This window comes from Saccostrea echinata, unplaced genomic scaffold (genome assembly GCF_033153115.1).
Source record: "Saccostrea echinata isolate AGI-Se365-2 ecotype Australia unplaced genomic scaffold, CSIRO_AGI_Sech_v1 ptg000025l, whole genome shotgun sequence".
In the NCBI taxonomy this organism is placed as follows: Eukaryota; Metazoa; Mollusca; class Bivalvia; order Ostreida; family Ostreidae; genus Saccostrea; species Saccostrea echinata.
The window spans coordinates 2362450-2373595 of record NW_026889774.1 but is presented as its reverse complement, the minus strand read 5'-3'; the positions used below and the strand labels follow the sequence as shown (position 1 = coordinate 2373595).

General features: G+C 33.7%; 1 protein-coding gene across 1 annotated transcript; it reads right to left on the bottom strand.

Annotated features, from left to right (window-relative positions):
* Positions 1–1163: 1163 nt before the first annotated feature.
* On the bottom strand, positions 1164–3872 carry LOC133192420 (uncharacterized). Its single transcript, XM_061328431.1, has 3 exons — positions 3405–3872; positions 2952–3101; positions 1164–1205 (listed from the first exon to the last, which is right to left on the bottom strand). The coding sequence occupies exons 1-3, from the start codon at positions 3870–3872 to the stop codon at positions 1164–1166; spliced, it is 660 nt and encodes a 219-aa protein (XP_061184415.1).
* Positions 3873–11146: the final 7274 nt, after the last annotated feature.

Here is an 11146-nt window from a genome sequence, read left to right as displayed (position 1 = left end):
TATTGTATTAATAATACATCGAAGATGATTATGTACATTATACACATATGATACATGTGCGAGGGTTGTTCGAAAAGTTCGTGGACTATGCCAATCTTCCTTATACTATCTTCAAGAAATTTAAAATAAGCACATTATCATATGTAAAAATATTTATTTTGTTTAATTGTGAAGTTTCATTCCATGTGATTAAATAGAATTCAAGGTATTTAATTTTAGAATCAACACGTTTTGTAACCACGGAGCAAACTCAACAACACTGTAACGTCAAAAACATACCGACATGAGGTTCTCAAAAATACGATTCCTATACATTTCACACAGTATTATCCAATACCAGTGAGCTAATTAAAAAAGTTTCTTTATCACTTGAAATCTATTTTGCTAACATTTGTTCCAGTAGCATCATTTTGTCAGTGTTATATTTTTTTTCACTGCATAAGTGTGCTTTCACAAGATCGGCATGTGTGAAGCGCCAAACTCGTAAGCATGACGTTACTAACTTTTCAATGTTTTTGACAAGATTTTTACAGATAATCCGTTTTCTCACAGATCACCATTGTGTAAGCAGAGTTTATCATTCAAATTCCGCTTGTACTATGCACACACACATTCATGGCTCGCTTTTAACGTATTTCTACTTCCTCCGGCATTTTCAGAGTTTTTTTCTGGAGTTTTCCAGAGTACAATACAAAATTGTATGTTTAACTGCTGCTCCGTGACGTACTACGACGTCATTTTTTGCATTTTTCAATGAGGACTACCTATCTTCTGAAACTGATTTCTTTTCAACGAAGCAAAATATTAATTCATAATTTGGCATCAGAAACGATGAAACAGTTCTTAATTTGAACGTGTAGAATTTTTTCGTTTTTGTGTCATTTTAAAGAAGATGTGACTTCAGACATTATTAAGTGTCTTGATTGTAAGTTACAAAATTTTGACCTGCTCCGTTATCCGATTTTCGCATTTTTAAACCTAAATAATTTTGAAATAAACCACGATATTTTACAAATTTTTAATACACATCATTTGAATTTACTGTTGAAATATTTCTTCCAAATTTGGATATAATATGACGTTAAGTAAAAAAGTTATGAGGGTAGTCCACGAACTTTTCGAACAACCCTCGTATATACCTTCATTTACACATGTAAATATACTTACAAGTTATTATGCTTGATATTTGGTCTCTGGATTTTGTACTGAAAAAGAAAGTAAAAATCAGTCTTGATTTTTAATGCAATATGAGTAATCTAGAACAATATAGAACAAAACAGTATAATGTAGAACGAATGACTCTGTTCTAGTTTTTGGAATATATATATATTTTTAATTTTGGAAAGTTTGCAAGCAATATCTCTTTGTAGATTGACAGAGTCTACGTGTATTTCTCCTCATCAATTCTGGTTACCTTTGTAGTTAAATGTATAGGTATGTGATGAGTTAACCACAATCTTTTAATCGTACAGTTGGTCTATTCATGCATATTTGTTACAAATATAATTTTTAATTTTCAGTATTGTTATGGTTTTTCTAAACTTTACTACCTACAGACACGTCCTTTTCTTTTGAATTTGCATTTGGTAAGATTTTATATTACATAAAATAATCTTCCATAAACGTAATGGTTGCAATTTATACTATCTCAAAAGTTTGATATAGATTAAGTAAGTCTGAATCTTTTTTTTTTGAAAATCATCTCCTTAGCTATCTAATTATTAGTTAGATAATTGATTTGCAACGACAATTGTTTGTGACTTACTAGTCTTGGAATTAATTCCAGACTGGCCACAGCAATGCGATTCTTTAAGCCTTTTATCAATTTTATCAACCCTACCCAATCGGGCCACACAGACTTAAGCTTATTTTTTGATGATACTGTGGTTGCATTTATCTATTCAAAATTGGCAAGATACACAGACATTACCCCCCCCCCCCCCAACATATAAGCTTATCAGCTTGAGACAGAGTGCATCTGATTTTTATGTCCCCGTAATCGACGATTCGGGACATATAGTTTTTACCCTGTCCGTCCGTCCGTGTGTCTGTCTGTTTTTCCGCAAAAAACTTAACCTTGCGAATAACTTTTAATTTGTTGGAAATATTGCTTTCATATTTCACATGTGTATTCCTTGTGACAAAACCTCTCTTTGGGTACCATCATATTTGACCTTTTGACCTTGACCTTTGAGTTTGACCAGCTTTGCAAAATTTTACTCAACTTTAACCTTTGTCATAAGTTTTGAACAGTTGTTGCAAGGGCTTTCATACTTCATTTGTGTAATTCTTGTCACAAGCCCTTTCTTTGGATGCTAACATCTTTGACCCTCTGACCATTGGCCCACTATAGGAGTTTCACCTACTTTTGAAAAACATTAACCTTGGCTATAACTTTTGAACAGTTGGTGCTAGAGCTTTCATACTTCACATATGTTATCCTTAGGACAAGACCCTTTTTTAGATACCAGCAACTTTGACCATTTGACCTTGTCCTTGAAGTTTGACCCACCCTACTTTTGTAAAACTTTAACCTTGGCCATAACTTTTGAACAGTTGGTGCTAGGGTTTTCATACTTCACATGTGTATTTCTTGTGACAAGACCTTACTTTGGATACCAACAACTTTTACCTTGACATTGGAGTTTGACTTACTTCTGAAAAAGTTAAACCTTAAAAGTTGCTTTAAGTTGCCATACGGGGGCATTAGTGTTTCCCAGTCACATCTTGTTTTAAGCGTGATTTACGTGGATAGCCTTTTTTCAAAAACTTATATATTTGCTTTTTTATCATTATATCAAGTCTTAATATGAACCAAACCAGTATTTATATCGTCTTCAACGAATAAGTGTGTACATGTATTTTGCACATGCATCGTAATTTAACTGCATTATTTTCTTCAACTGTAAAAATGCTAAAGTTAAAGTAGGTGTATTAAAAAATATACAAACTGGCTTCTCCATGTCAATTGTATCGTAAAGAGTCGATCTTTGACTCTCAGTATAGGCGGGTGCAGGGCGCAAAAAGAAGTTGTCTCCAACAGATTCTACATTTTCTCTTTGAATAGGACGAGGCATGTTTGATGGTTGATAAATCAGAGCCTGAAATTTTAATCGCATCCTTAAAATATTTAAATACAGTAATGAAACATTGAATTTGAAGAAGTAACAATCTGCCTACTTGAAGAAATAGTTTGCCTAATATGTAGGTTTAGAATTAATCAGACGATGAGTGTTCTGAAGCATATTTACAATTACCACTAGCTTCTAATTTTTCTCTCTTTCATAAGTTAGACCCGAGGTTCAGATTGTTGTACCTTATTTATTTTTCAGTATACATTAATGTATTGTGAATATTGGGTTTCTATCAGATCGATTTATTTGCTTTCTTTAACTAACACCTACGTTTCCGCCTAGATCCTCGTCTTCCACCTTTTTGTACAGCCGTCTATCTCCAGACTTGGCCTCAATGTAAACATATCGGTCATCATTAAGACTTGTTTCTCCTGATCTTTTCCGGTCGTTTACGTCATTTCTTTGGTTTTGTCTTCGGAAGTCGCTCTCAGAACCTGTTTGATGGTAATTTTGAAAACTACGTCTGTGCGGATCTCCAGTCTCGTTGTAATAACCGGTTTTCATTGGTTTGCTGTATTCTTCTGTTGAACGTGATCGTGGTCTATCAGGAGACAATTGAAAGTTCATAGAGCCACGGGATACTCTGTCATGATCTCGTCGAGGCTCAGGATGATATCGTTTGTGTACGTCTTCCCCGTCTTCCTGAAAAAGGGGGTTCGTTCTGCTTGACTGATTCTCGGGTTCGGAATGGTAGCGGATACCAACTTCCTCTCTGTCATGCTTGTAGAATGCATTCATTTTGCTTGCATCTAGCGGTATGTTTTCAATCTTATTATTTGCTCGAACAACATCACTCTCACACCTTGAAGAATTGTCGCTAAAAGACCTATAAAATTAAATTTTTTAGTCAGTAATGTTTGTTATTCTGCCTTCGGCATCGGGTGACATAACATTCCAGGGCTTTCCTGTCAACTTGGGGCAAATATTCTGGTATGTCACCCTCGAAGCCATGTGATATATGTATAATGTCACTGAAAGAACTATAAAATTAACTATTTTATCAACTGTTATAGTTTCCATATTCAAGCACAATGTAATTATGAATATCTTTGAGTAAAACATGAATATTTTAATGTTATTAATATTATAACGTTTGATTCCCCTATTATTTTTTCTTATCTATTTATAAAAGTGAAAAGAATCAAACATTCCACATGTGTTATCTACAATTTCATTGCAAATCACACACACATATACACACTAGACAAACTTCCTAACGCACCACTTGTTATTCTTATTAAAATTTGAATTGAACATTTGGCTGATCGGTGCAAGTATATACAATATGTCATCTTTTCCAATACAGTGGGGTTGACAAATGTTTGAGTGTCATGACAATACCCTTAAATGACCTTTTTGTCCGAAAACAAATTTCCCAATGTGCGCTCCTGCAGACACCATACTGACTGTTTTAGCACGCTCATTTAGGATCAAACGCTGCATTATACATCAAATACATCTGATTTCATAAACAAGTTTTGAAAAGTAAAATACTAATTTTCTTTGGTGATGCGTTAGGAATTTTGTCTAGCGTTATAAGGTATATTTCTCAAGTTAATTTCGATTATGACGCATCTGTACGGACTCTGTGCTCAATAATGGTGAAATTCGCTTCAGAGCCACCACAGATGGAATGATAGCTAAAACAGTGGTGGATTTTAGTAAAAGAAAATACCCACACTTACTTGAAAATTAAAGGATACATGTATGAGAAACTTTCGCTTTGAAAAAAGTCTGGAATGTTACTTTTTCGAATCCTTACAACATACCCGTGTCTTTTCCCCTTTTGCAAACGGTAACCGAAGCATGCAACTGAAATCAAAAGAATTAGTAATAAACCGCCTCCTACACCACCTGCTACAGCTATAATCGTCATCTTGCTGAGTGAAATGGCATCAGAAGTAGATGTGGAGGGTCTTGAAGTAGATTGTTTTGGAGTGTTTTGATGACAAAATTCTCCATGGTAAATCACATTATCATCAAGGTCACAACTGAAATGATTTGATTTCATGAGTACATCTCTTGTTTCGTTCGTTCAATCAATCGAGAAAACGCTTCAAGAATATACCCAAAATGTGAGTTATGTTTATAAATCTTGTTATTTTAGAAATTATGTTTATTGGTATAACAGCTGACATAAAAGAATGAATAAACATACGGATGAAACAAGTTTTTTTTCTCGTTTTAGAGGAAAACACACTTACAGGCATACGGGTCTTTTGTCCTTGTTAAGTACACATGTTCCATGATTTCCACACTTCGTTGAGCCCTCGCATTTATGCATGCAAGTGAGATTGCCATTTAGAACACCACATGTATATTCCGCAACAGGACAAAAACATGAATGTTGTAATAATGACCCTTTATCATGAAAATGAAAAGAAGATGCAAAAATAGTGTTATTTTGGTATATTTTTTGTTTTGATTATCCTATCAAAAAGGAAAAAAAAAACATTGGTGTGAAAACATAACAAAGATTTGCCTGTGTTTAAACCTTTCCAAACGTATCATCAATGTTCATATTTGATACCAATATTGTAGCCTATGCTGACAAATATAAATTGATCGAACAAAAACGCTTTGGCGAAAAACATTTAAGGGAGCCGACTGGGGTTTTATTGTGTGAAAACTACTATAGAGAAACTCTTTAATTTTATACCATATGTACCTTATATTGACTTCAGTATACATGCCAAGTTTAGTGAACATCTACCGTCTGGTTATTTTTTAGGGACCATTTCAAAATACAGGTACATTTACTATAGGATTATATAGGAAAATACCATTTTTTCGCACTTCGGAGAAAATTATATAAATGCTACTGTAGACTTTTTGCTCAAATTTTATTATCTGATGGGTAGTACTATATTCTACATCTTAAGCAAGAAACACAAAATTCTACCGTCTGGTTTCCAGAGGGGGCATCTCAAAATGCCAAAAATCATGATATTTTCCTGTTTTTATGGAGTATAACAACACATGACAGATACAACAGATTTACATAAAAAAATAATGAAAATGATTTTGAGAATCTCAATTTCCTGTGTTTGAAATTTCAAGAGCATTTATTTTATACTTTTTTATTTTATGACATAATTAATGACCCCGCTTAAAGAACTTCGGTTATTCATAACGTCAAAAACATGCTATTACGACGTCTATCTACCCATCATTTGAAAAATCGTTTTAAAAATCAATTATTCAAAACCGTAATTAGATTTTTTAACCTTGGAATTCCTAAATTTGTTAATTTTTATAAATTATGTAAAAATAGTTGCTTTAGAAGAGTAAATACGCTTTATTTTACTATGCTGCGCGAAGTATTGCGCAATGAAAACCCCAGTCGGCCCCCTTAAGATAGTTCGCATCAAAGGTAGTATAAAACATTTACTTGTTTTGTATTACTAGTATTTTCCTTTGCCAGTATTTATGATAAATATTTATAATATTTGATTTGAAACAGTTTCACTCTAATATTCTTAACTGTTACTAAATTAGAATATATATTTTTATTTAAAATGTAAAAACTTGAATAATTACCATGTACTACTCCAATCTACCCGTAGCCTTGGTCAGCTATAATTTTTGTTCACATAACACACCCACCCACCCACCCACACGAATACCCTTAAAGACATTTGACAGTCACATGATTAATTAAACATGAAGATATATTTTTTCAATATGTTTCTCCCACCTACCTGTAGTTTACACCAGCTTGAATTGTAGCACAATATACGTCATTTATCAACATATTTTTGACAATTTCCAGATTAATTAAATTAATCTGATCATAATCATAACCTGATCCCGATGACTTGTCACACCTACCTGTACTTTCTACCAATAATTCTGCTGATTAATATATGTTATTCCCATATGTATTTTGGATAGTTATCAGATTTATTGAACATGAGAATATTTCCTTGATACCGAGGTTTTCACTAACCTTCCTGTAGCTTGTGCCAGCTAAATTCCTGCACAAAACACGCTAATACTCTACCTAATCTAGAGATTTACAAGACAAATTAATATTCAAGATATTACATTGATCTCAGATCAGCTCCTCCCATCAACCTGTAGTTTTTACCAACTTAAATTTCAGAACAGTATACGCTATTTATCAGCATTCAAAACATACCAGTTACCAGATTAATTCAACATGAAAATATAACCCTGATCCTAGATGAATTTTTTTTTCAAATACCTGTAGTTTATACTAGCTTAGAAAACTGTGCAATATACGCCATTCCCCTAGGTACTTAGGACAGAAACAAGATTAATTTAAATGAGCATATTACCTTGATTTCAGATGTTTTCGCTCACCTACTCATAGCTCGTAGCACTAATATTCATGCACAAAACTCGCGTATGCTCTATCTACTATGGAGAGTCACAAAATTATAATTAAATATAAGGATATCACCCTGATCCCAGATGATTGATCCCACCTTCTGTTAGTTTGTACCAGCTTAAATTCCAGCACAGTATATTTTATTCATCAACACACTTCGCAAAGTTACATGATTTATACAATGAAAATATGTTGTTGATTCATTAGATTTCACTGTGGCTCAATTTCGTTGAATTAGTGTGTACCTCTCATCCATGAATTCACACCCTCCACGAATTAATTATCTATGGTACATAGTCAAATTTGCTTCTGTAGATATAAGAAAATACACGAAATTACGTCCTCACAAACCTGTATAATTTGAGCAATCTACGAAAATTCACCCCCACGAATTTTAATGAATCCACGGTGACCCTGATTCCAGATGATTTCCCCCACCTTCCTGTAGTTTTTACCGTTCGAATGCGAGCATAAACACACTTATACCCTTCAGACTTCGAGTCTCAAGAGTAATTCAACAAAAGATTATTATTATCATACAAGATGATTTTTCCCACCTTCCTGTAGTTTGTTTCAGCTTAAATCGCGGATAGTATATTCTATTCACCAACAGACTAGTACATTAACCAGATTTTTTAATTCATGAAAATAGAACAATGATCTCAGATGATTTATACACCGTTTGTACAAGCTTATATTCTACCAGAAAACATAATAATATCCTACCTAAATTGGATAGTCACAAGAGTTTTAAAACAAGGTTATATACTTTGGATATATATCAGTTTTATTTTACATGAGAGGATTACCTTGACCCTAGATATTTTTCCCTTCCTATAGTTTTCACCAACTAAATCTCCTGCAAAACACATGCTAATATCCTATTTAATTCTGATAATGTAAATATTGATTGACCATGATGTAATTACCTTGGTCCAAAATTTTCCCCCTCCTACCTGAAGTTTATACCAGTAAAATAAGGAGATAACGAACAGTAATTAAGCTCGGGGTCCATTTAAACAATTCAAATATCGGGAACAGAGCAAACACGGACCTCCTACGACAGATTGGGAATCAGGTGCCATAAAAGAGTGAGCATCCTCTGTCGACCGGTCACAACCGCCGTGTGCTCCTTGTTATGATCGGGTAAACGGAAAATTCCGTATAAATTCCAGTTTGTAAATAATAGCCCATCAATTAGTATGAAAAACGTCAGTCAGTATTTGACTTAATGATAGATAATATTTGCATATAAGGTCATTACATCGACCATAGAACTTGCGAAATGATGACTTCAAACGAAACTGTTGATATCCCTGTTTCATCAACTTGTTAGTTAATAGCTTACCTCGTTTTAAAAATTCGTACGTAGAGCATGCTATTGTGTATCGAATTAACTGGGAGACATGAACCCCTTATGCAGGTGATATGGGTATATTGCTATATAAGTAAGGGAAGTTGACGATAGAAATTTTAAGTCATCAAGTTTTTCATAAAGTTTTGTTGTTAGATTACCATTAACGTTTTTTCTAGTAAAATATCCAAATATGAAACAGATGTGTCAGACTCGGTGGTGTCTTTTATTTCAAGTTCACTGAGATATATCGAATCGACATATGGATGAAACTAACTATTGTTAATTGATAATACATCGTCGATATATCTAAATGTCGAGTAAGGCACCGATCACGGTAGTCTAGTGGTAGGAATCTCCATATAATTGAAAAATTCTCGAATGGGACGTTAAACAACATACAATCAATCAATGGAGTTGAAAGCCACAGCAAGTGTTTTCGTCTTCTCATGTAGAAGTTTTTGAATGAATTCTGCTTCATATGAATACAAAAAATAGGTCTGCTAATAACGGGGCGTAATTAGTACCTATGGGGATTCCAACAGATTGTTCGAAGACCTGATCTCCAAAACCTACATAGATATTGTCAATCAGAAACTCAAACATCTTTTAATATCAACTTTAGAGTACTTGTGTGTTCAATCAGAATGTTTTTTTTTAACAAAATAGTCTTGCAAATGACCAATGACAAAGTAGGTATATTTACGAGTTCTATTTTTATTGAAAAAGCAGCTTAGGAGCCTGTGCAATATATGCTACTCCCCCTTTGGACAGATACCAGATTGAACATGAGGATTTTACACTAATTCCAGATTCCCTAACCTACCCGTAGTTTGTACCAGCTAATATTCCTTCTTTAAACACGTTAATATCATACCTACTTTCGACAGTCACAAGGTGAATTCAACACGAAGATAAGTATACCCTGTATGTTGTATGTGTAGGAATATAAGCTGGTACAAACTACAAACATCTGATATCGATATCAGGGTTATCTTCTCATTTTTAGCCGTAGTAATCTTTTTGAAATGGGAGAGCTCAAGGCGACCACTAATTTATAGTCTTGTGTCTGAACAAACCCCCCTTCTCGAACAACACTTTCTATATTCGCCACTGAATCTGAAAGATTACTCATTTTTAGCAGCTCTAGGGGTAAAATTTAAAGTTTGTACACATCATATTTACATTGTTCACCTACTTCTTAGACATGCATTTAAAGATATAATACCTTTGTGATATAATGCTTTTATGATTTTTCTTGAGGTCAGAATGGATTTTGAATTTGTAATACATTTATAATATAAACGGAAAACACTTTTAAAGATCTTCTGTGAAGCAATTTATGAAATGATATGCAAACAGACTCTTGCAGTTTTGATAGAATTTTGTTCAGCCCCTCGCTACAGTGTATATACTAGATACGTATTTCAGGAAATTATATTTATGACCTGAACAAATAGAATTTGACCGTTATACAAGAATGTCATGATTATTTTAAGGCATGAGTCACTCACGTAACCTATTGCTATCAGATTTCGTCCGTCGTCGTCGGTTATGAATTTTTTAAAAATATTTTCAGCTTTTGCTCTGGAAGGACTCAACCAATTCCAATGAATTCTGATTTATAACATCTATGGACGAGGGGAACAAAATTTATAAATTTCATGGTCTCTTCCACTCTGGAGGCCGAGTAGTGTGACAAAACTATAAAAATAATGCAATCTTCAAAAGTATTATTCCTTATGTTGCACATTTATCAGTCAAGCTGTTGGTATATTTTAATGAGCAGTTAACATGGTCAAATTTTGAAAATGCATCATATATTCTCTCCTTTGCTGCTATATATATTTAGCATGCAAACTCTTTACACATTTTAACTGACCATGCATTTAGCCCTATACCAAACTTGAAAAATCCCTGTCATCTGGATTGAATCCCCAGAAAAGAGGGGGGAGGGTCCTATTTGAAAATGTTTTATACTTTTGAAAATCTAATCATCTTCTAAACATCTATCAGAAAAAGTTTATGCTTGATTATAATAAGCAGTTACTCTCGACCATTCTATTAATTAAAAAATCTTCTTCTCAAGAACCACTGGGCCAGAAAAGCTGAAACTTATGTGAAAGCATTCTGGGGTAGTGTAGATTCTAGATTGTTAAAATCATGACCCCCCGGGGGTAGGACAGGGTCACAATAGGGAATCCAAATTTTAAATTGAATATATATAGAAAAAATCTTTAAAAATCTTCTTCTCAAGAACCACTGGGCCAGAAAAGCTGAAACTTACGTGGAAGCATTCTGGGG